Source organism: Orcinus orca, chromosome 16 (assembly GCF_937001465.1).
Source record: "Orcinus orca chromosome 16, mOrcOrc1.1, whole genome shotgun sequence".
Taxonomy (NCBI): Eukaryota; Metazoa; Chordata; class Mammalia; order Artiodactyla; family Delphinidae; genus Orcinus; species Orcinus orca.
Genome location: NC_064574.1, coordinates 42,632,424 through 42,659,472, shown reverse-complemented (window position 1 = coordinate 42,659,472; position 27,049 = coordinate 42,632,424). Strand labels below are relative to the sequence as shown.

At 41.0% G+C, this 27,049-nt stretch overlaps 1 protein-coding gene across 1 annotated transcript in view; it reads right to left on the bottom strand.

The window, feature by feature from the left end:
• The window catches only part of MACROD2 (mono-ADP ribosylhydrolase 2), a 1,997,895-nt gene that overhangs the window by 188,204 nt on the left and 1,782,642 nt on the right, over nucleotides 1–27,049 (bottom strand). The window contains exon 9 of the mRNA XM_049699229.1: nucleotides 7,951–8,032. Coding sequence (XP_049555186.1) covers nucleotides 7,951–8,032 — 82 coding nt within the window. The remainder of the gene's footprint in view (nucleotides 1–7,950; nucleotides 8,033–27,049) is intronic.

Sequence of the window (27,049 nt, the reverse complement as noted above, 5' to 3'; positions counted from 1 at the left end):
TAAAAAGTTATATATATATATTTTTTAAGAAGTTATATATATATATATTTTAAAAGATGGTCACAATCATTGAAATACCTCCTTTTAAAATTATAATAAGAAATAAACACACATATTTTAAAATGTATGATCCTTGGTCTAGACACCTCTCTGAATATTCATTTACATTGCTATTCATTCTATTTGGAAATATCGTATTACTGTGTGTGCACAGGACAAAACTGAAGCACGGAAAGATTAAACAACAGGCACAAAGTCACACGGTTCTAAGGTGTTTGTCACAGGAACAGAAACTGTTTCCTGTGATAACAAGCCCAGTGGTTTTTCCCCGATAAACAGATGGTTTTGACTATGTACCAAGCTCTTCACTAGTCATTAGTTAGGTTTTTCAGATTTTCACCACCCCTGTCACCAGTGCCTTCAATTTTGGCCTTCTGACCATTGTGCTGAAACAGCAAGAGTGAAGAAAACCTTAGCAGATCATGGCATCCTGTGCTTCATTAATGCTCTTGGAAAACTGATGACTGGGGAGCAGGTAAGAAGAGGAAGGAAATGTGGATATCCCCTGTGGCTGGAGGCACAGTCGCTTGTCAGAAACTCCAGCACTATTACAACAAATTGATAATGTATGACTTTTTTTTAGCAGAAAGTCGAGCTTCAAACAATTGTCCACATTTCTGGTATTGCTATGGGAAGAAACGTTGCATAGTAGAAAGGATTTGAGGTCAGAAATACCCAGTTATGCGACTTTGGGCAACTGACTGAGCTTTCTTCAGCCTCTGTTCACTACCATCCCAAGAAAAGCAGGTGATGAACCTATGCCATTCGGTTATTATTGGAAGGCCAGTCTCTTGGTGAGGAATGAATTAATCCTTCTTAAATACAGGATCTATCATGTTACTCTCCCATTAAAAGGCTTACTCTTATGCCCAACTGCTTATTACATGGTGATGAGTGTCAACATTTCTGAGTCAAGGATTCACACGTCGAATATAACCATCTTACTTATTTCCCAGATTCTCCCATCTGAACTGCCCTTCTTCCTCTGTGTCACTTACACAACATTTGGCATCACTTCTCTGCTCCTGCTCATCCTTTAAAGCCCAATGCAGTGCCACATTCATCATGAAACTTAGCTTAACCACCCTGGTCCTCATGTGTATTTGCCTCAGAAATCCTGGTATTATGACTATTTCAGTGCTGTACTTGATTATTTGCTGATGTTGTCTTCCAGCTGTTCTGTACAATACTTGCCACTTCGGGCATCTTATAAGAACTGTATTTTAAATGCAGCCATGACAAAGCCTTGGGCACACAGGAAGCATGTAATACTGATGGTGGATGAGAAGAACTTATAAAATGAGTGAGAAGGGGGATGAAGAAGGGGTAGAGTGAATAGAGTCATCCCTCAGTATCTGAAGGAGACTGGTTCCAGGTATCTTATGCAGATACCAAAACCCAGGGATGCTCAAGTCCTTTGTACAAAATGGTGTATTATTTGCATATAACCTATGCTTGTCCTCCCATATACTTTAAATCATTCCTAGATTACTGATAATACCTAATACAATGTAAATGCTATGTAAATGCTTAGTACACAGTGAATTCAAGTTTTGCTTTTAGGGACTTTCTAAAAAAAGTTTTTTTAAAAATATTTTCAATCCATGGTTGGTTGACTCTACATATATGGAACCTGTGAATATGAAAGGCTGACTGTACCTTTCTCTTTTTAGCTTTGGAAGAACAGATTCAGGTAAAAATTTTAAAAAGTTGTGTCTGTTTGTCAGAGGATATAATTTTAGAAAAATATTCTTGGAGAAATAGTCTTTCCTTATGATTAAAGGTGATAAATATATGAAAAGAAGTGCTGTCCCCTCATCTAGATCTGGTAACAATACTTATGATATCTGGAAAAAAAAAAGACTTTTTACTTGAGGCTTCAGTTAAATAGCATTTCAGCTTAAGGTCATGGTAGTTTTTTACTTACTTTAATAAACATCCAGCACATATTTTGAAAATTTTCAGATTATGGAAGTACAATAGAATATCAGAAATGGTATGTGTTCTCTCCAAATTTACCTTTTCATTGGTGAGACAAGACAGAGGTTAAAAAAGAAATCGTAATATAAAAATCCAGTGGAGTTACCTTGCAAGAGTGTATACAATATAGACAGAAATAAATGATAGAAACACATGGCCAGGAAAATTAATGAAAGATGTATTTGTGTCAATACAAGTTAATTCATATTTGGAAGACTTTAAGGAGGCCAAAATAACTGGAATCTGATTGAGAAGATTCTTGATTTGTTTTGTTTAGAAAAGGATAGGCATGTGTTAAAAGATATGACAATTCTCATCAAAGGATATGACAATTCTCATCGAAGTCTATATTTGGGATTTTCTTTATGGTATTTTATGTCTAAGTAGGAAAAAAGCATGAAACAAAATATGTCTGCATACTCAAAATAAACTAATAACATATCCATCAATATTTGAGTAAAGCCTATGCAGTTTAGCCAGCCCTTGTGATCTGTTTAAACATTTAAGAGGTTGCCAAGGCAGAGCTCTCAAACTTGACTTATGCTTTGACTTTTTCATTCAAATGATTTTGTTATGTCCAACAAAGAATATCCATATTTAAGGCCAAAAATCGTCTCCAATAAAGTTTATAATTTATAAAATTATTTATTATTCCTATATATATTAATTTTATCTACTACTAATTTAACACTTATCATACACGTGTTTCTATATGTATGTACCATTTCTCAAGCTCATTTTTAAGGCATTGGATAGTTTTGCAACTTTATAAAGTTTATCATTTTATACTGTACTTGAGAAATGCCCCCCAAATATTAGTGGGTCAAATGGCTCACTATTTTGCTGTCTATCAAGAAAACAGGGGAAAATTCAGCCTCTTTTCTATTAGATTTTCTCAAATAGTTTTTGAGTCACAGTCATAAAAACAAATGAAATTATCTGTCTAAAGCAAATCTTCCTCTTAGAGACAAGTGGTAGGTTTAGGAGGAACACATCTCTACCCTGGAAGCATTTTCCTATTTTATCAGTTTTCTCAGCTAGCTACTATTTGAAAGATATATTTTAATTATATTTAACTCTGCATAAGTCAAAATGAGTATTGTGCATAAACTATATAAATTTCCTAACTGGAAAAAACCTGGGCAAATCTAATTGCTTTCAGGGTCAAAAATAAACAGAATATGGGTAAATTTTTTAGTCATAGCTGTTTTCATTGTGAATGAATCAGTTGAGCTTGGATACTGGTACGGAATGGACGATTTCTAATATCAAATATATTTGTCAGTTCACAAGGTAATTTCATCAACAAATGGTCACTAACTCAATGGTCAGTGATAAAAGGTGAAAACTTTTAGCCAGAGACGTAATAAGCCTTGCTTGAGGTATGTAGAGAGAAAAATTGGTGAATTTGTTCTTCCTTGTTCTGTATATTAGCCTTCACCTCCACACTTATTCATTAGGTGTATAAAACCTACATAACACTTAATCACAGTTTCTGAGACTATTACATTGGATTTCCTGGTGTAGATGACTGATACCAGGAGTGAGCTGGGGCTGGGAGAACCAGGCAGTGGGGTGGGGGTAACATAGAAATCTGTGATCCAGAGTAAATGGGGAGAGGGAAGTCTAGACTAAGAGAGGGTCATGAATCTAGGAAGTCAGAGGTTGGGCTGAGGGCACAGGTTCCACATCCAGCTAGACAGATAAGTTTGGGTAAGACATTAGCAGGCAGAAATAAACCCAATCCAAAGGCAAAGTCTGCCTTGGTGGCCTGAATGGTAAGAGACAGATGGTTACAGTAGCACAGTTTCTCCACTTCTGCACTATTAACATCTGTGGTTGGAGAATGCTTTGCTGGGTGAGGCTGTCTTGTGCATCATAGGATGTTTAGCTCCATCCCTGGCATCTACCCACTAGTTGCCAGTAGCTCCTCCCTTCCTCCAGTTGTGAGAAACAAAAATGTCTGAAAATGTTCTCTGAAGAGCAAAATCACCTCTAGTTGGGAACCCCTACAGTAAACAAATGTGACTTTCCCTCAAGTCAGGGAGGATGTGGGTTTGACCATGACATCCTTCATGTTTCCAGCACCAGGATCCTTTGATATAATCTCAAAGCTGTGAATCTGACATTGTTATTACAAGGAAAATTAACATTCCTAAATTCTGTTAGGACTTAAGACTCCAATAAAAAAAAAGACTTCCATATTCAAGATCAGAAATTGTGTTTGTATGTTTTGTTTTCTACATTCAGTGAAAACTACACATGATAAATCCTACACACTGAAAAATGCAAACCTTTTATGTAAAGAACAAAGAGATTTCTGACTTGAATCATATAAACATTGTTTGCTGTAGTCTATGAAATGACACACTGTAAATATAAATGATTTGCAACCAAAGTGTATGGTAATTCCATAAAGCTGCCACACCAGACTTCCAAATAATACCCCCGGTAGTAAAAAGTCCTATGTGTTCCACCCACCGAAAGATATAAAACAGCTGAAAAAAAGCATTGCTGGTTTCTTTCCTCTGAGGTTCCTATTGCATTTCCATCATGGGCCCTATTGCAGGCTAAGTGTGCCCCCCAAAATTCATCTGTTGAAGTCCTAACCCTCTGTCCCTCAGAATGTGACTATTTGGAGATAGGTAATGAAGAGGTAATGAAGTTAAAATGAGTTCACTGGGGTGAACCCTGATTCAGTATGACTGGTGTCCTTGGAAGAAGAGGAGATTAAGACAAAGAGACACACAGAGGGAAGACCACACGAAGACACAGGGCAAAGATGACCATCTAGAAGCCAAGGAGAAAGGCCTCAGAAGAAACCAACCCAGCTGACACCTTGATTCTGAACTTCTGGTCTCCAGAATTGTGAGAAAATAAATTTCATCCAATCTGTGGTACTTTGTTCTGGCAGCCCTGGTAAACTAATACAGGCATTTTCCACATTTTCCATCTTCTCCCATGGTCCTTTTTGCTTCCTGGTGCCACTTGCCTACAGATAATAGCACTGCACTACCTGGATGATTTGGATGGAATCTGATTTTGAAATCTATGATAAAGTACCAATTTGACTTATATTAGAAAATGTTTCATGAGGAAATATTCAGATATTAGAGGAAAGAGAAGCATGGCAGATTAGAAAAGTGATAGGCATCAGATGAAATTAGGGAGACTTTCTCAACGCTCCAAATGCATCCCAGCCTTCTCTGAAGATGCTCTTATCACTTGTGCAATGACAGATACCATCCTCAAGTTTAAAATACAGCTGTTATTTCCTAGCTGTATGTCTCACTTTTCTGAAGTGTGCATCATTTTCCATATCTAAAAAGGAGGGTTGATATGGTGCCACTTTGTTAGAGTTATCATGAAGATTAACTGATTTAGCCCATATATCTGATGGCTGACAGAAAGCAATCCATAAGTGTTAGCTATTATTCCTAACATTAATATTAGGTAGTGGCCATGCATGTGTTACATCTTTATTATGATCATTTCTAGACTAACTTTTATTGTTTCTCATTCATTTTGTCTTAGAGTCTCAATTATGAAATTTAAAGACATGGGATTAAAGTACCCCCAAACACAGAGATTTGGTTTAATATAAAAATGACTTTTTTTCCTAAACTATGATCATTATTGTATTCGGAATGGTTAAGAAGACTAGTTACAGAAACTCTGAAATCACTCCAGGGGGAATATATGGCAAGTCAGAAAAATTATATTCTAATCAAAGATGGTATGGTTATGAATTAACCATAAATTCAAATTATGAACAGATAATGTATATCATCTATATTAGCAGTCACATATTCCATTAGAAGTCACTTTTACTTCACAGTGCATATTTAGAATTTACAAATGGCTGATGCCTCAGCATTGCAGAAATACTCAACAATATTGGAGGATTTTGACACTTAGTTAAAAAATGTACTTACTATTATAAATATGCAATGGAAATAATTTCATGAGCATGGCAGGATTCAAAGCACTGACGTGAAACTGGGCATGATTTTATTATTATTTCACTCGCTTGAGTGCTAAGATGCATTTTGGATTTATTTAAAGTAGCATTTCTCAAACAATAATTTATTTGCATAGTTATTAATACATTCTAGACCACTAAAACTGTCCAGTTTTTAAAAACTTGTAATATGATCTTTGTGCATCACTGGAAACACCTGCTGATGGATGGATTTGTTTTAATAGCAATGGATCATACTTATACAATTATTTTTATCATATGTTAGCATGAAAACAAGTTTTCATTTTAGGAGGCATAAAAATGAATATGACGTCATTATTTCCAAACATATCAGGGAATCCAAAATTTATAAAGTCTTATAAATCATGCTATGATGCTGACAAGACATTTGCAAGTGCACACCATAGCAAGTTGCATTTTTTACATGAATGGACACTTTCTTTTAAGAATACTTAAAAATGCAGAAATGTAGGCACAATCTGCTCACTGTGATTATGTAGGAAATAAAGAAAGACGATGGAAGAAGGAGACTGAAAGAGAAAGAAGCCATGAGATTATGGGGAGAAGAATTTATTAAATTCAAGTCAGGTCAACAATTACTTATTAACCAGCTAGTATGTGCTTTACACCCTGTAAAACACCGAGTTGCTTAAAAAATGAATAAAAGTGAAACAAGGAGGAGAAGGAGGAAAAAGAGAAAAAAGACCACAACCCTGGTGTTCTTCATCATATGGGAGACTTCTGGATTTATGTTACGTTCCATTTGGGGGAGACTGTAACATCCCAAATGGAATACACTTAGCAGATTCACCTTTCAATTATAAAATCAGGGAGGACTTCAGATCACCCAGGAGAACTTAGCCCATTTTGATCATTTGCACAGCGTTGAACATCTCCAGCAGTTTTCTGTAGCTGTCCCGTAGCTCTATGTCCTACCCTGATCTGCAGGTGGGTGGGGCATCCTCTCTATGGGGTGGGGGGCTCCGATAGGCTGCTGAAGAAGGTGACTGGGCACCAGCACCCATCATCCACTCCTTTCTACCTGCCAGAGTCACTGGTTACATGAAAGACCACTTCAGATGGACATGAAATCCTCAAAAAAAAAAAAAAAAAAAAAAATCTCTCTGAAAGGCAGGCACCAACAATGCCAATGGTAGCTTGAAATTCCCTGGAAGCCATTCTTCATCACGGCTGAGGAAAGTGCTTAGGACACCGGGACTTAAACAGAACCATAAAAATAACAAGGTATTAAATAAGCTTCAGCCTTCACAGGCTGGAAGAGGAACAGTGGGGAGCAATATTCAAATAAACCAGGTTCAGCTGATCGCACGTTCAGTTGCGGTAAATCAATTCACTCAAGGTTCTTTAAAAACCTGGAGGTTTCTCCTACTTTCTAAAAAGAAGTGTGAAATAAGATGAAAGACTTATAAGATGAAAAAAGGTTTTCAGATTGCCCTAGAAAGGACTTTCTCTTCATTGCAATTTGGGTGGAGAAAACTGGGGAGAAGAGGGATGGAACGCAAGAACAGCTTGAATTGTGACTACAAATATAAATGGACTCCTTACAATTTCCAACACGTTTAACACGGTGGGTACAGGCACAGGCCTGGACAACTTACAAGTGTGGGGAAGAAATCACAGGTCATGTAATTTAGGAAATGCCGTTTGGTCTAGCCCCTCACTTAAGAGATAAACTGACTTCCCCAAGACAACACAATGACCTGGTAAGAGGAAGAAGTCCAGAGCCTAGATTTCCCGTCACCTCCTTTAGATCTTAAAATCTAAGATACAAGTTGCCAGGTGTGACTGGTGGATGGAAATCATACTTGTAACAACCTTTAAAAGGCAAAATAAAGCAGTAGAATTATTAAGTGATGCCCTGACTTTTTCAACGTCCAATTTCAAAGGAAACAAATGGCTTTACTCACCTGCAGGGAAAAACTCGCTCATTTTCTTTTTGTAGATTTTGAAGTCGACTTCTAGGAAGACACAGAAGATGATCCGATCCACCTAGAGGCAAACAATAGACACTTAAAGTGAAAGGAAATACGGCAAATGCCTTCCCAGAACATGGTGGTCTTGGAACAAAAAACAAACAGAAAACTTCCCAAAGATTTTCGGTGCGACACTGCTAACTACATGACAGCGCTGAGTGGAGTTCGTGTGTGTGTGTGTGAGAGAGAGAGAGAGAGAGTGAGTGTGTTTGTGAATGCACTCTTTATGTAAATAAACCCATGGGCAATTTGGTGGAAAGATGTTATATAAATCAAATAAGAAATAATAAATGACAATAAGCTACTTTGCAGCAAGCTATAAAAAAGATCTGAGATTCCACCAGGATACCTAGACTTTATGTTCTATTAAACAGCCACACGAGAGGTGTACAGCAGAATGACAATAAAGCATGTCAGTAAACGGAGAGCTCTTTGTCTTACCCTTGTTAGACAAATATATTTATCAAACCTGTTAGTATTTGAACATGGCCTAAAAAGCTTCGTGCAGTGTAATTTGCATGCAATCACTTGCTTTTAGCTTTACATACTTGGAAATGCAACAGAAATAAAATATAATTAGTTGACAGTACATGAGGTCAATGTAACTTTAATCTGGTAGGTTATTACTGAGTAAGGAAGTGTCACTTCAAAAGTAAAATGTGTACACAGTCCCTTTTCTCTGTTTCGAGAGCTTCTGCATGTAATGAGTTTCTCTGAGACATTCCGAGAGTAATACGGTAAACAGAGAAGAGAGATGGGATACACATAATAGCTCACGGATATCTGATATTAAATCGGTGACTCAGTTTTGTGTCTTGAAAACAAACACCCCTTTAGTTCCTTTATTTTAACAATGTACAAAAAGTTAAAAGTTACCCCATCCATCAAACTGCAACTGGCCATTGACTAGAACATCAGTAGGAAACGGAAGTGGGGTATGCTGGTGGCAGGACAGGAAAAAACCCAAATGGATGTCATCCACCCAACCCCTCAGCTCTCCCAGCCTGTAGGGGACAGAGTCATGTGAGCCAAGTCCCAAAGTTCCCAGTAGGAGAGAAGATCTGCAGGAGTGGGACGGGAGAGGATTAGGACACAGGAATCCCAGCTTCCCTGATGGAAGCTCGGAGATGCGGCTTCCTGATTCCTGCACAAGTCTAGACCCCCAGCCGGTAGACCACCTCCTGAGCAGTCACTGGACTTCACCAAAAACCATGTAGCGCTACCCCAGTCTCTGTCCCATAGGGTGGAGAGAGCACCTGACCTTCAGAAATAGAAGGACTGGGGTGCAAAGAACCCTATTTTCCTTTCCCTGTATTAATTTGAATTTCTGGTGTTCAGCCTTGTCTGCATGGCAGTAACGTTTGCTACAAATGTAAAAACTGTCACCATCAACTTACTCTCAGGTGATCTATACATTTAGTGGAATAAATGATTATCTGTGCAATGCTGAACGCTCGTCTCCACTATCCTTACGGTGTATTTATGCCCTGTGGCTAAAGATAAGAATCATAATGTCGAGCAATAGAATCAAGTTACAAAAGGACATACTTGCTTTGATACCATTATATGAATTTTGAAGCACAAAGATACAAGAGTGTAGGGATTCATTCATAAGCACTAATGACCATAAACATACATAGGAATGTGACACATGAACTTCAAGATGATGATGATTTCTGATAAGGGAGGGAAGGTTAAATGATGGACAGGTAAGACTTTAAATGAATAGTTAATATTTTATTTATTTAGAAAGAAAAAAAATTTAGAAAAAATATGGCAAATGGGTAACAACTATCAACTATGGGGGTAGGTACATGGATATCATATTATGTTCTACACTTTCTGTATATATGAAATACATCATAATTAAAAGTCCTAACATTAAAAATAAGACTCTGTTACTACTCAGCCATAAAAAAAGAATGAAATAACGCAACTTGCAGCAACATGGATGGACACAGAATTATCATACTAAGTGAAGTAAGTCAGAAAGAGAAGAATAGCATATGACATCACTATTATGTGGGATCTAAAATATGACACAGATGAACTTACCTACGAAACAGAAACTGATTCACAGACATAGAGAAGAGACTTGTGATTGCCAAGGGGGAGGTGGGTGGGGGAGGGATGGATTGGGAGTTTGGGATTAGCAAATGCAAACTAGTTTATAAAGAATGGATAAACAACAAGGTCCTACTGTATAGCACAGGGAACTATATTCAATATCCTGTGATAAATCCTAATGGAAAAGACTATGATAAAGAATGTATATATATGTATAACTGAATGGCTTTGCTGTACAGCAGAAATTAAGACATTGTAAATCAACTACACTTCAATAAAATAAGTTAAAAAAATAATAAGATTCTGTGTTAGACATACTCTACTCTCCAGCTGCATTGAACTACTGATAATTTCCAAACACTATAATTATTCTCACTTCTGTGCCTGTGATGGTTGACTTTTTCTCCAGGCTTCAAATGATCATATTATTTATAAAGCCCCTAATTAAGATCAAAATCAAAACAAGAAAATTTCGTTCAAACCAGATCTAAGAAGAACAAGCTGAACAGTCTCATTTGTACTCATTTCTCCCTACTTTTACGGTCACTTAATATAAATTATGAGATTTATTTTTTAACATCTTCATTGAAGTATAATTGCTTTATAATGTTGTGTTAGTTTCTGCTGTATAACAAAGTGAATCAGCTATATGTACATACATATCCCCATTTCCCCTCCCTCTTGTGTCTCCCTCCCACCCTCCCTATCTCACTCTCTAGATGGTCACAAAGCATTGAGCTGATCTCCCTGTGCTATGCAGCTGCTTCCCACTAGCTATCTAGTTTACATTTGGTAGTGTATATATGTCAATGCCACTCTCTCACTTCATTCCAGCTCCCCGTGTCCTCAAGTCAATTCTCTACATCTGTGTCTTTATTCCTGTCCTGCCCCTAGGTTCTTCAAAAGCTTTTTTTTTTTTTTAAGATTTCATATGTATGTGTTAGCATACAGTATTTGTTTTTCTCTTCTAACTTACTTCACTCTGTATGACAGACTCTAGGTCCATCCACCTCACTACAAATAACTCAGTTTTGTTTCTTTTTACGGCGGAGTAATATTCCATTGTATATATGTACCACATCTTCTTTATATATTCACCTGTCAACGGACACTTAGTTTGCTTCCATGTCCTGGCTATTGTAAATAGTGCTTCAATGAACATTGTGGTACATGACTCTTTCAGAATTATGGTTTTCTCAGGGTATATGCCCAGTAGTGGGAGTGCTGGGTCATATGGGAGTTCTATTTTTAGTTTTTAAGGAACCTTCATACTGTTCTCCATAGTGGCTGTATCAATTTACATTCCCACCAACTGTGCAAGAGGGTTCCCTTTTCTCCACACCCTTTCCAGCATTTATTGTTTCTAGATTTTTTGATGATGGCCATTCTGACTGGTGTGAGGTGATACTTCATTGTAGTTTTGATTTGCATTTCTCTAATGAGTAGTGATGTTGAGCATCCTTTCATGTGTTTGTTGGCAGTCTGTATATCTTCTTTGGAGAAATGTCTATTTAGGTCTTCTGCCCATTTTTGGATTGGGTTGTTTGTCTTTTTGATACTGAGCTGCATGAGCTGCTTGTAAATTTTGGAGATTAATCCTTTGTCCATTGCTTCGTTTGCAAATATTTTCTTCCATTCTGAGGGCTGTCTTTTCATCTTGTTTATGGTTTCCTTTGCTGTGCAACAGCTTTGAAGTTTCATTAGGTCCCATTTGTTTATTTTTGTTTTTATTTCCATTTCTCTAGGAGGTGGGTCAAAAAGGATCTTGCTGTGATTTATGTCATAAAGTGTTCTGCCTACGTTTTCCTCTCAGAGTTTTATAGTGTCCGGCTTTACATTTAGGTCTTTAATCCATTTTGAGCTTATTTTTGTGTATGGTGTTAGGGAGTGTTCTAATTTCATTCTTCTATATGTAGCTGTCCATGTTTCCCAGCACCACTTATTAAAGAGGCTGTCTTTTCTCCATTGTGTATTCTTGCCTCCTTTATCAAAGATAAGGTGACTGTATGTGCATGGGTTTATCTCTGGGCTTTCTATCCTGTTGCATTGATCTATAGTTCTGTTTTTGTGCCAGTATCATACTGTCTTGATTACTGTAGCTTTGTAGTATAGTCTGAAGTCAGGGAGCCTGATTCCTCCAGCTCTGTTTTGCTTTCTCAAGATTGCGTTGGCTATTTGGGGTCTTTTGTGTTTCTATACAATTGGGAAATTTTTTGTTCTAGTTCTGTGAAAAATGCCAGTGGTAGCTTGATAGGGACTGCATTGAATGTGTAGATTGCTTAGGGTAGTAGAGTCATTTGCACAATGTTGATTCTTCCAATCCAAGAACATAGTATATCTCTCCATCTGTTAGTATCATCTTTAATTACTTTCATCAGTGTCATAGTTTACTGCATACAGGTCTTTTGTTTCCTTAGGTAGGTTTATTCCTAGGTATTTTACTCTTTTTGTTGCAATGGTAAATGGGAGTGTTTCATTAATTTCTCATTCAGATTTTTCATCATTCGTGTATAGGAATGCAAGAGATTTCTGTGCATTAATTTTGTATCCTCCTACTCTACCAAATTCAATGATTAGCTCTAGTAGTTTTATGGTAGCATCTTTAGGATTCTCTATATATAGTATCATGTCATCTGCAAGCAGTGACAGTTTTACTTCTCTTCTGATTTGGATTCCTTTCACTTCTTTTTCTTCTCTGATTGCTGAGGCTAAAACTTCCAAAACTATGTTGAATAATAGTGGTGAGAGTGGGAAATCATGTCTTGTTCCTGATCTTAGTGGAAATGGTTTTAGTTTTACACCATTGAGAACGATGTTGGCTGTGGGTTTGTCATATATGGCCTTTATTAGGTTGAGGTAAGTTCCCTCCATGTCTACTTTCTGGATAGTTTTTTATCATAAATCGGCGTTGAATTTTGTCAAAAGCTTTCCCCGCATCTATTGAGATGATCATATGGTTTTTAATCCTTCAATTTCTTAATATGGTGTATCACATTGATTGGTTTGCATATACTGAAGAATCCTTGCATTCCTGGGATAAACCCCACTTGATCTTGGTGTATGATCCTTTTAATGTGCTGTTGGATTCTGTTTGCTAGTATTTTGTTGAGGATTTTTGCATCTATGTTCATCAGTGATATTGGCCTGTAGTTTTCTTTCTTTGTGACATCTTTGTCTGATATTTTCTCAGTCCCTTTCTTTTTCTCTTTTTCTTCTGAACCCCTATAATTCGAATGCTGGTGCATTTAATGTTGTCCCAGATGTCTCTGAGACTGTCCTCAATTTTTTTCATTCTTTATTTTGGTGTGCGGTGGTTATTTCACTATTTTATTTTCCAGGTCACTTAATCCGTTCTTCTGCCTCAGTTATTCTATTGATTCCTTCTAGAGAATTTTTAATTTCATTTATTGTGTTGTTCATCATTGTTTGTTTGCTCTTTAGTTCTCCTGGGTCCTTGTTAAACATTTCTTGTATTTTCTCCATTCTATTTGCAAGATTTTGAATCACCTTTACTATCATTACTCTGAATTCATTTTCAGGTAGACTGCCTATTTCCTCTTCATTTGTTTGGTCTGGTGGGTTTTTACCTTGCTCCTTCATCTGTTGTGTATTTCTCTGTCTTCTCATTTTGCTTAACTTACTGTGTTTGGGGTCTCCTTTTCACTGTCTGAAGGCTCATAGTTCCTGTTGTTTTTGGTGTCTGCTCCCAGTGGGTAAGGTTGGTTCAGTGGGTTGTGTAGGTTTCCTGGTGGAGGGGACGGTACCTGTGTTCTGGTGGATGAGGCTGGATCTTGTGTTTCTGCTGGGCAGGACTGAGTCTGATGGTGTGTTTTGGGGTGTCTGTGAACTTACTATGATTTTAGGCAGCCTCTCTGCTAATGGATGGGGTTGTGTTCCTGTCTTGCTAGTTGTTTGGCATGGTGTGTCTAGCACTGGAGCTTGCTGGTCGTTGAGGGGAGCTGGGTCTTAGCATTGAGATGGAGATCTCTGGGAGAGCTCTCACCGACTGATATTATGTGGGGCCGGGAGGTCTCTGGTGGTCCAATGTTCTGGACTCGGCTCTCCCACCTCAGAGGCTCAGGCCTGACACCTGGCTGGAGTACCAAGACCCTGTCAGCTACACGGCTCGGAAGAAAAGGGATTAAAAAAAGAAATAAAATAAAATAAAATAGTTATTAAAATAAAAATTAAATATATTATTAACATAAAAATTTTTTTAAAAAAGAGAGCAACCAAACCAATAAACAATTCCACCAACAATAACAAGTGCTAAAAACTATACTAAGATAAACATAAAAATCAGAAACCAGTCTGTCACATATGGCAAACCCCAAGTCTACAGTTGCTCCCAAAGTCCGCCGCCTCAATTTTGGAATGATTCATTGGCTTTTCAGGTATTCCACAGATGCAGGTACATCAAGTTGATTGTGGAGATTTAATCCGCTGCTCCTGAGGCTGCTGGGAGAGATTTCCCTTTCTCTTCTTTGTCCACACAGCTCCTGGGGTTCAGCTTTGGATTTGGCCCCGCCTCTGCATCTAGGTCGCCTTCTGGTGTCTGCTCTTAGCCCAGACAGGACAGGGTTAAAGTAGCAGCTGATTCCGGGGCTCTGGCTCACTCAGGCCGGGGCGCGGCGGGGGGGGGGGGGGGGGGGAGGGGTACGGATGCGGAGCGAGCCTGCGGCGGCAGAGGCCGGCGTGACGTTGCACCAGCCTGCGGTGTGCCGTGCGTTCTCCCGGGGGAGTTGTCCCTGGATCACGGACCCTGGCAGTGGCGGGCTGCACAGGCTCCCAGGAGGGGAGGTGTGGACAGTGACCTGTGCTCGCACACAGGCTTCTTGGTGGCGGCAGCAGCAGCCTTAGCATCTCATGCCTGTCTCTGGTGTCCGCGCTGATAGCCGCGGCTCGCGCTTTTCTCTGGAGTTCGTTTAGGCGGTGCTCCGAATCCCCTCTCCTCATGCACCCCGAAACTATGGTCTCTTGCCTCTTAGGCAGTTCCAGACTTTTTCCCAGACTCCCTCCCGGCTAGCTGTGGCACACTAGCCCCCTTCAGGCTGTGCTCATGCCGCCAACTCCAGTCCTCTCCCTGGGATCCGACCTCTGAAGCCGGAGCCTCAGCTCCCAGCCCCCACCTGCCCCGGCAGGTGAGCAGACAAGCCTCTCGGGCTGGTAAGTGCTGGTCAGCGCCGATCCTCTGTGCAGGAATCTCTCCGCTTTGCCCTCCGCACCCCTGTTACTGCGCTCTCCTCTGTGGCTCCGAAGCTTCCCCCCTCCGCCACCCTCCATCTCCACCAGTGAAGGGGCTTCCTAGTGTGTGGCAACTTTTCCTCCTTCACAGCTCCTTCCCCGAGGTGCAGGTCCCGTCCCTATTCTTTTGTTTCTGTTTTTTCTTTTTTCCTTTGCCCTACCCAGGTACTTGGGGAGTTTCTTGCCTTTTGGGAAGTCTGAAGTCTTCTGCCAGTGTTCAGTAGGTGTTCTGTAGGAGTTGTTCCACATGTAGATGTATTTTTGATGTATCTGTGGGGAGGAAGGTGATCTCCACGTTTTACTCCTCCGCCATCTTGAAGGTCCTCTCCTGGGATTTTTTTTAAACACTTACGTGTTGTGTGTGTGTGTGTGTGTGTGTGTGTGTGTGTGTGTGTGTACGTTTGTTGGTGGGAGAGGGGAGGGGAGGGTTAGTGGTAATGCTATTCACTGCTACTAAGTGTACTTTTAAGCATTACGGACTAAATACAGATTTCTTAAATATTGCAAAGAATTGTAATCCACCTTTTAGCACTTTAGGGTTTGTTACCATGGAAATGGTATGGGTCCAAAATTCAGCAGCCTGATTTTTTTTTTCCTCAAAGAGAAGATGGATGATGAAGGAAAAGTACTTTTATTTTAAGCTAATTGAGTCTCCCAGTTCCCTGGCCTTACCCTTAGGCATAACACTGAAAATACCTTGGAAGCAAGTTGAATCCAAGAATTAACCTCATTTGCCAAGTGCTTGTTATGTACACATATGTGCATGTATTTTTATACACACACAGGGTTATTGTTGGATAAGATCTCATTTAGTTGGCAAGCTCTGTGTTTATAAACTCATCATGGGTATTGATCACCACTTGTGGACAATATTTTCCAAGATGGCGTGCAAGATATCCCATCCTTCTGGTTCCTCTTGAAATGTAATGCTGATTCTCTTCTCTTTGAGAGGTGGGATTTATACTTCCTCCTCTTGAATCCGCGAGTGCCTGGAACTCTGGCAGAGATCTGTGAGTTCTGAGTCCATGTCATGAAAAGTGATAGGGTTTCTGCCCAGTCCTCTTGGGATGCTCGTTCTCATACCTAATCATCATGCCATGAGGAAGCAGAGACCCTGGAGAATCCATGTGCAGATGGATTCTAGGGGCGAGTAGCCCCTAGATGACCTCAGCTCCTGGCTTTTGAGCTACTCCAGGTAATGCTACGTGGGATGGAGATGAACCTTTCCTGCTGAACTCTACCCAAATGGCAGATTTGTGAGCAAAACAGAGAAATACATAGTTAGAAATCGGATAATTTTCTAGCTCATTCCTACTGCCATGTTTGGATTCTTGCTTCTCTAGCTATGCGGTAACGACTCCTATTGAAAAGCTCAGACTGAATGGGGTAGAAGTCAAGGTCACAATGGTGTGACAAGAAGAACATAGGAAGTCTGATTGCTACATGGCTGAGAGACTGGAAATCTGACTTGTACAAAGGAGGAAGGACCCGGGTGATCCACTCTAGCCCCAGAAAAATTTCATGAACATATAGAAGAATGCCTCACTACTGAGGCTTTGGAGCATGGTTTCCTGGTTAGGTATAAATAGAGCAATTTTGTACAGTGGTTGTTCTTGAGAGACTATATTTATTCATTTATTATTCAGATATTAACTGAACACCTTCAGTTTGTGGGGCTTAGCCCACGTGCCAGTCTCTCACAAGAAAACCTGAATCCAGAATTGAGGGATTTTTTCCCCTCAAGGCCAAACAATTAGTGGGAGAATCTTAGGCCTCTTAACTTCACATCTAAGCGTTCTTTCTGTGATATCACCCAGAGAGAGACATAGGGAACTGAGTTTCTAGGCCTGTCACCAGTTCTGTGACACTGGACAAGCCGTTGTCTCTCCAGGCCCCAGTTTTCAAGTCTTTATAAGGAAAGGATTGCATTATATCATTTCTATAGTTTCCTCCCCCCCTCTTTCTTTTTATCTCAAAGTCTATCTCTGTTCGTTTGGTACTATGTCAACTTACTTGAGCTGAAATTACATTTCTCTGAAAAGCTCGAGCATAGAGTTGGCCATAGAGCAATTTCTATGAGATCTGGGGGTCAGGGGTGCAGCTGCAGCTCTTTTGCTGGGCAGGTGGGTGCAGGGCACCGGATTCTGGGCAGGTCGTGCATTGTAGCTCATCACTGCCTCACCTGGGTGTGAGGTAGCCAGTGGGTCCACAGCTTCTCCAGCTCTTGCTGGCTCTCTGAGTCCTGGGCTGGGCACACGTGCAGTTCCGCATCAAGGGCACTGCCTTCTCTTCTGGGGGGCACTGCAGGTTTGGGGTTCCAGGCAGTAAGAGGCAGATGTACGTGGCAGTTTGTCCCTGTGGATTCCACCTTGCTCCCATGGCTCCTACTTTGTCCTTGCCCTCTTCCATTTTGCATCCAGCTTTCCTCTTGACCTCCTGCCCTGCTGACATGCTCCAGGCCTGGTCAGAGGCAGAGGCAATGACCTTCCACACCCTTGTTTACCACCTCCCTCTGCAGGGCCCTGGTTAGGGGCTCTGCTCAGCCATCCATCCCCTTCTGGACATTTACTTCCTCAGTTTCTCCCAAAGTTGTATAAGTTCTAACTCCTGTAACAAACCCCTTATTCCATGTCACTCATAAGGCTCTGCTTCCCTGATTAAACCCGACTGGTGTAACCTTTAATACCATTTCATTGAATATCATGGTGCAGAACATAATGAAGGGCAAAAAATAATAACAGTGTTCCTCTTCGGAAGTGTGTAACCTGTCAGGGCTACTCAGATCCCAATGACTTTCTTCAAGATAGACTTTGATTGGTCCTAGCCCATCTTCTTGGTGAACTTCCTAAAGTATGCAGGCACTGTTTGGTAGTTAAAGAAACTTTTGTACTTAAAATGACTCACACTTATTTTTTTTAATGTACAAGTTGTTAGTAAACTCAGATGGGTCCTCAGACTAAAACATAATTGCAAATAATAAAAAAGGTGACACTTCACTTTAAAGTGAAAAGACAATATCAAGTATTGGCAAGGATGTGGATTAACAATAACTCTCACATACTACTTCTGGTGCAATTACTTTGGAAAATTATTTGGCAGTACCTACTAAATTAGCTGAATATGCACAGATGCTACAACCCAGCAATTTCACCCCTAGGTAGACACCCAGCAGAATATACATGTATGTTCACAAAAGGACACATACTGCAACGTTCACAGCAGCACTATTTGTAGTATCTCCAAATTGGAAGCTACTTAAATGCCCACAAATGGTAGAATGAATAAATGAATTGTGATCTATTCATACAAGGGGATACTACAAACCAGTAAGACTGGAAAATTTATGACTATAGACAATAATATAAACAAACAGTACTGAGTAAAAGAATCCAGAAAAAAAGAGTCCACACTGGATGGTTCCATCTCTATAAAGTTCAAAATTGTTAGAGAAATAGGAAAAATCACCTGTGGTGTTAGATGTTAATATAGCAAATTACTCTGGGGTGAGGGTTGGTGAAGAGGGGCCCAGGGGAATGCTTGGGATCCTGATTTTTCAATCTGGGTGCTAGCTCCGTAGATCTGTTTAGTTTGTGAAAAGTCATACTTAGGATCTATGCTCTTCTCTGAATGTTATACTTCAATAAATTTTTTTTAAAGGTTGAAAGTCTTTTGTTACAATTGTCTTGTTCAACAATCAAAAATCTATTTCCACTGACTTAGAGGTCAAAAAAGTCCTTTAAAAACTGACCTCCTAAAGGCAATCTCTCCATATATTTCCACTGATGCTAGCTCACCCATCAAGGCATAAAGGAGTAAAGATGTATTTTCTTTAACAAGATACCTATTAATCCACAGTTGGGGGTTTTATGCCCCATAAACACAATGACATAAGTTCTTTTAATCTTTTTCAGCATCATAGCCACTGCCCCTGAAAAGGGTTACACAGCGAAGCAGGTTTGGAATATCCACAGCCGACCTCCATGTTTCACGGCTAACAGTCCTACGGCCATTGACACAGCCAAGATTATCACGTGTTCAGCAATCCTGGGAGAATGAATGGAGTCTGATGAATGCAACCTGCTTCCCCAATGAGAAACAACCAACATTCAGAGACTTGGTGTGCAGGCAAATACTGCTTTAACTGATGGAGGGGTATCCTGTGTAACTACAGCCTGATGGGCAAGGGGGGTGAAGTCCAGCCTTATTGATAGATAAACCAACAGCCTCACCGGTACAGGCTTGGGTATTGGGTATCTTCCTAAAACAGTGGCTGCTGCTAATAAGTGAATTAAATTCCAGGGCTTAAGGATCAACGTGGCATGAGTATGGGTTCTGAGAGGGATGGAAGACGAGGGCAATTGGAGCTTGCTTGGTGCGATGGGTAAATCAAGGGTAAATAGAGTTACAAGGGGATACGTTCACTGCTGATTAAAGAACAAAACCAAGAAATGGGATGCCTGGGTCCTAGCCCCTCCTCTTCGACAATCTGCTCTCCTCCCCGGTGTATTAGTTCTCCGTTGCTGTCTAACAGATGACTACAAACTTCACGACTTATAAAACAAAGTTTTATTATCTCACGGTTTCTGTGGGTCAAAAGTCCAGGCTGCACAGAGTTGGGTCCTCTGCTTGGGGTCTCAGAAGCTACAATCAGGTGTCAGCTGCACTGCAGTTCTCACCTGAGCTCGGGGTCTTCTTACAGCCTCATTCAGGTTGTTGGCGGAATCTAGTTCCCTGCAGTTCTAGGACTGAGGTTCCCGCTTTCTTGCTAGCTGTTGACCAGGGACAGTTTTAGCTTCTAGAGGCCACCTGCAATTCATCGTCATGTGGCCCTGAAAGGCAGCTCAGGACATGGATGCTTTCTTTCTTTCAGGCCAGCAAGAGTATGTCTCTACGACTTTCTCCATCTCCAACCTGTAGACTCCTTTTAAGAGCTCGGGCCCCACCAGGACACTCTCCTTTTTAATGAGCTAAAGTGATTAAATATCTTAATTACATCTACAAAAAAATCTCTTTTGCCTAATCCAGGAAGTGACGACCCCATCATGTTCACACTCACGGGCAGAAGATGGACAAGGTGTGCTCACCAGGGGGTGGGGGGTTGGAGGCATCTCAGACTCCCATCTCCCACAGCCAGCCACCTCCGTGGGGTCAGCTGCCCTTGTTCCAACCTGGACTTGACCACTTAGCTGTTCTGTGACCTTGAGCAGGTCACTTAACCTTTCTAAGCCTCAGTCTCCTCATCTCTGAAATGGAGACACTGACCTTGTGGGGGCTGGTATATTAGTTTCCTATTGTTGCATAACAAGTGACCCCAAGCTTCATGGTTCAGAGCAACCCCTCACTGTTAGGTTATGGTTCTGTAGGTCAGAGTCGGCCTGGTGTGACTGGGTTCTCTGGTCAGGGCATCACAAGGGTGAAATCAAGGTGTCAGCTGCGCTGACTTCTCATCTGGAGGCTGTGAAGAGGAATCCTCTGCTAAACTCCTTCTTGTGGCCAGAATTCAGCTCCTTGCAGGTGCAGGACTGAGGTCCCCGTTCCCTGGCTGGCTGTCGGCTGGGGTCACTCTCAGCTCCTGGAGTCCACCTGCATCACTTGTCAGATGTCCACCTCCATCTTCAAAGCAGCAAAGGCGCGTTAAGTCCTTCTTGATTTTGAATCTCTAACGTCCTCCATATCTGACCTCTAGACCTAGATTTAAAGGACTCCTCTGATAAGGTCAGGCCCACCTGAATGGTCTCCCTACCTTAAGGTCAACTGATTTGGGACTTTAATTACATCTGAAAAATCTCTCCACAGCATATTCAAACCTAGATTATTGTTTGAATAACTGAATAACTGGGAGAAGGTGTGGGCACACCAGATGTTGGGCATCTTGGAAGAATCTTAGAATCCTTCTGCCACAGCTGGCTGTAATGACCACATGAGATATTCTATGTAAAGTACTTGGCAAAGGGCCTGACGTATAGTAAATGCTCATAAACATTGGTTATTTATTTGTAAAGTTATTATTCACAAGGTACTTGAAACACTTAGCACAGCACTGGCATATAAATAAAATCACCGTTCACTGGCTGAGTCCTTTGTTTCTATCCTGATCTCTTAAAACAGGTCAAGGAAAGTATAAGCCAAAGAGAGAACATCGGGAGCACTTTTTTTTGACTGGCATGCAGAAAGGCCACTTTATTGCAGTTCCAACTTTGCTGAGGAATTCTATCTTAAAAGAAACATTTACAAAAATGGCCCATATTATATATAAAGCAGTTTTTTTTTTTTTTTTTTTTGGTGTGACCATATCAGCCAATGAGAGAAAGGAAAAAAAGGGTAAGTTCACAGCTGAACTGCAGTAATGGAAAAGATTTCACAAGACCCTCCAGGGGTTTTGGGTCTGATATTTTAATATTGCTGTCAAATGTCACTGAATATTATTCTTCTGGTTTTTGAAGGTAATAAGTATGTCCATACTTCTGCACTCCACCACAGAAGCTAGTATTCCAATCTAAATTACAGAATGAGAAAATTTTTCTCTCCGTGTTTCCAGAGATTTTGAGAGAAGTTGGAGAGCATTCGTAATCCATACACACTCAAAGGGCATCTTTGCATTTTGAAATTGCTTCTGCATGCATAAAAAGGATCCTTTATTGTTGGGGGATTTTTGCAAACCCAGTTCATCTATCATTACTCTTTGGCAGCACAATTCAGAGTCTTCTTGTTTTGTTTTGATAAATTGCTCTTTTCGACTTTCCTTCAACTCTAAAAGAAAAAATCGTCATGTAGCCAAAGAAGCAAGCGTTATTTTGATTTGAGCTGGAGGCTCGTTCATACAAGTTAATTTCCAAGCCTGTCTCACATCGATCAAAGTGGACACCCTCGCAAATGACACATCTGTTGGGATCCTTGAAGCTGTTTCATATGCTTAACACAGAAGAGAGAGAAATGCATGCAAGGGCTTCGGACCTGCAGTTCCAAATGGTAAGCACGCTTTGCCCTGCCCTGCCCTTGGAACCAAAGAAATAATCCTTGGAAATGTTGGGGGGAGGGCAACACCAGTCAGAGATAAAGAACAGGTTCACAACTGGGGAAGGTTTTGCGGCGTGCTACTCACATCTGCCCCTCCCTTCAGGACTAGAGCCCTCTTGATTCCCATTGATGGAGGTACCAGTGACTGACAGCTCTGAGGAGACCCTCTCAGAGGACTGTCCTCTGCTGAGAAGTGCACCTCACCCATGCTGAGCCTCTCTTCCCGAAGTCAGCCTGCACCCAGGGACTGGCTCATCCAGACGTCCAAAGGCTCAGACCCTTTCCTTCAGTTTGATGCAGTTCTAAAGGACCATCGGTTATGAGCTGAACTGTGTGTCCCCCCCTTCCCCAAATTCATATCTTGAAGTCCTAACACTCAATACCACAGAATGTGACTGTATTTGGAGACAGAGCCTTGAAAGGAGTAAGTTAAGATGAGGTCATTAGGATGGGCCCTAATGAAATATGACTGGTGTCCTCAGAAGAGAAGATTAGGAGACAGACACACACAGAGGGAAGACCATGTGAGGACACGGGGAAGACGGCCGTCTACAAGCCAAGGAGAGAGGCCTCAGAAGAAACTGACCCAGTTGACACCCTGACCTCAGACTTCTAACCTCCACGAAGTGTGAGGAAATGAATTTCTGCAGCTAAAGCACCCACTCTGTGACACTTTGTTATGGCAGCCCTAGCAAACCAATTCACCACACCAGCTTCGGAGCTCCTGGTGGGCGCAACTTCTCCCTCTCCCCAACTCTGCTTCCCTCATTCAGCTCCCTCTCCCCCCGGGTATCGATCAAGAGCATGATCCAATAAACCTCCTGCTTGCAAACCTCCTTCTTGGTCTGCTTCCCTGAAAACTTGACCTATGTCAACAACCCACTGTTTTTGGCAATCTGAATGATTTTCTTTTTATGCCCACTTTCAACATCATTTCTGATGATGCAAATGGCAGGAGTCAATCACACATGAAGCCCGCTGCCTAAGGTCTGTCCAACAGGTGACTGCACTACACGCTCCTCGTGGAGATGCAACCATATTCTATGCTTGGGCTGAGCAATGGGTAAGAGGCTAGGATTCACTTTAAAAGAGCATTGAGAATCAACATAAACCATGAACGCCATCCAAATAAAGTGACAGTAGATTCACTGAAACGGGGGCTTCCTCTGACACTCACTATTGGGAAATGAGTCTCAAAGCTCTTTGTGTACTCGGTTCTGAGGATGGGAAACGGCCCGTGGGCAACCTGTGCAGTGTCAGCCATAACAAGTCATGGTAAAGTATGTCTTAACATCACTGATGCCGCCCAGAGCTGAGACACATTTCTGCAGATGTTTTTTCTTGTTTCTAGTGCCAGGTGTAGCCTTTTGATTAAGAGTAATGGATTTCCTTTTGTGTGAGAGGTGGGTTACTTAGTTGGGTTTTAACAAATCCATAAAAATGAGTCCATGTGGTCCAGAGGTGTGGTCTGGGGGTGTGACAGGCACTGTGGGGCCCTGTACCTATCCCCTCAGGTCTTAGGAGTGTGGAAGCCAGTGAATATGGCCATGCATCTGCATTTCTTTACCTAAAACCTTTCTTAGTGCTAAGAGACTCTGACCAAATATCCAGTAAACTGGGAGTTTGGAGAATGAATGCTTCCCACCTTAGCAACACTCAACCAAAGACTGGCTGGAGTTGATATTAAAATATCCCCATGGCATCACCCTGGGCTGGGAAAACCCAGAGTTCTCCAGGGAGAGAAACTTCTGGTTGTGCAGGGTGGTAACGTGATTGCGTGTCTGTCTTAACCTTTCTCATCCCTTCTTCACCCACAACTAATCTACCTCTCTTTTATTCCGTGTTTTAGGATCTGCTTTGGGAAGAAGCCAGATGAAGAGATGAGAAGAAAACGGGTCGAATAAAACTGGTCAAGTATCAACGTAGCCTCAGTATCCAGTCTGCTAAGGTTGATTTAACATTCTGACTCGGTTAAGGTATAGACCTCCTGCCCACACTTTGCTGTCACTCGCATGGTGCCCTAAGCACACTTCCACTGAGGAGACAGTGCCCAGAATAGGTCTTCTGACTCAAAGTTCTCTTTCACAGTATAGTCTGTAACATGAAATTACCCTTCCAATGATGGAGCTGCGGCGCTCTTGTCAACCCTGCTAACCCAGCTGCAACCCCCTATTGTAGATTTCATACTTCAGCTTCCGAGAACATTCTGTTTCTGTTCTCTCTTATTTGATTAAGAACATCTGCAGAGGTGGTTCAGCTACAAAAGTTAATAATTACTCTTTTTTTGGTGTCACCCTAATTAAAAACTTCAAGGAAGAATTGTCATTCATTGTGGCTTATGAGGTTGCCCATGGCGGATAGCGCTTTAGAGAGCCCACAAATCACGACCTTAAAAGATGCCATCGTCAGGAGAGATAGAAACTCTCCTCAAAACGGCATTGCTATGCCAAGTCGCAAGGTGGCTCCGAAGCCTGTTCACGAAGCTCAGCAGCGTGGAGACTGCCAGAGAATCGCACACATCAGGGTCCACACATTCTCATTTTCCCCAACATTTCCATTAGCATCTGACAGTCCTGTGGATGCCAGTTACAGTTCAAAGGAAGCTCATTAACATAGCATCCCCAAAGAGCATTTTGTGAGGACAAAACCTGTTTTTCTCAAGCTGGTGTCCTTCCCACTCCCGCAGGAAAGCATCCTTTTGTTCGAAAGACAAATCCTAAGAGAACAATCACTCTTGAATAATCTTCCATACATTTGTGTCTCATACAATAAGAAAGAGCAAACCAAAGAGGTTCTATCCAAAAGGCCCCGGAAGGCTGGGTGGTGGCAGCAGTTGGGTGTGTGGGTGAGTGGCACTTCTGTGGTTTGTGGAGTGTATAGCAGAGAAGGGAGGGAAAAGAGAGTGGTCCATTTATGTCTCTCCTCCCAGCCACCCTCTGTTCTCTCTCTTTAACTCCTCCGTCATGGGCTATCCGCTCCAAAGCGTGCACTGTTATTTTGTATTTATGTATTATATATAACATGTATAATAATGTTGTATACTATTTATATATATTTATGTATTTATATATATACTTTATCAAAGTGTAGTTGCTGTACAATATTATTTATGTTACAGGTGTATAATACAGTGATTCACAGTTTTTAAAGATTATACTCCATTTATAGTTATTATAAAATATTGGCTATATTTCCTGTGTTGTACAATACATCCTTATTTTATACATAATAGTTTGTACCTCTTAATCCCCTACCCCTACTTTGCCCCTCTGCCCTTCCCTCTCCCCACTGGTAGCCACTAGTTTGTTTGTTCTCTCTCTCTCTTTTGTTTTTTTATTGCCCTGCCCCTCACTTTGTGGGATCTTAGTGGCCAGGATCTGACCAGGGATCGAACCCGGGCCCCAGCAGTGAGAGCACGGAGTCCTAACCATTGGGCAGCCAGGGAATTTCCCACTAGTTTGTTTTCTACATCTGTAAGTCTGCCGCATTATTTTTATCTACTTGCAATGACTCTCTTGAAATGCCAGATGAAGGAACATGTGCCCAATGAGACTAAATCCCTGGGGGAGATACCACCTTTTACTTTAGTCCTTTTTCCATCTAACAATCAATGTAAACTGAAGGGTACACGGAAAAAAGGCCTCAATTACACTGCTGCACTGGACAAGTAGGCTTTGAACGGCTTGATGACCACAACTCCTTGACTGATGGACCCCAAAATGAAACACCATTTGAGAAAAAGATGGAAATGTTGGCCCCCGGCTTTTTCTCTCGAAGAAGCAGCCCTAACTCTCCCCCTCTGACCCTCTGTGGTTCATCACCCTCCACGCTGTCCTTCTCAACCACACTGCCATCACCCTGACAGGCTGAAATAAGGTTGGTCCCCACTTCATGCTTTGAAAATCAAATACAACTTTCAGTGGTCTTATCAATTAAGTTTTTTTCAGGCGTTTATCAGAGAATGCCCTCAAGGTTGTTAAGTCTCTCTCAGGGGCTTGAGATGGTGTCAAAGGAGCTCCTGCAAAATTTTATTTAATTTTGAGTTTTGTCACATGGTCTTTTGTTTAATGGACTGTATAAAATGCTCACGCTTGTATGCATATGGAAACAATGTTTCTCCTCCCAATCTTTACAGATCCTCGGATCCTCGAAGAAGATGAGCTCTGCTTTACAGTAGTTTCAATCCTCCCTGGCGCACTGTTCCATACCCTCCATGGGGGCTGGAACCCCACTCCTGCCAGACAATCATGACTTAACTGACATAGAGTCAGTGTGCTTGGTATATTGGTACATTTGCATGAGATAGAGAGATAGGTATTGGTAAACATAAATAAAGAGATTTGAAATTCCAAAAGTATTTACCTTCAGGTACTACAATGTTAAGGTATAGTTCAGCCTTCTAAACTCTACAGTTTAAAACCAAATCCATTATGAATATCAAAATCTTCTCAGGGAAAGGGAAGGGAAAGGACTGATAGTTATTGAACATTTCTCTGCTAGAGTCTCAGGTATGTGGTTTCACCTGCGTAAGCTCAGGTCATCCAGGACACTATGTGTGAAATAACTATAAATATCCTAATTTTGTAGTAAGACCATCTTATTTTTTTCCTTTTTAAGAAAACAAAACCAATTAGAACAACAACAAAAGAATAACCAGCCTACCAAAAACAAAAACAGAAAAGACAAGACCAGAGCATAGAAATGT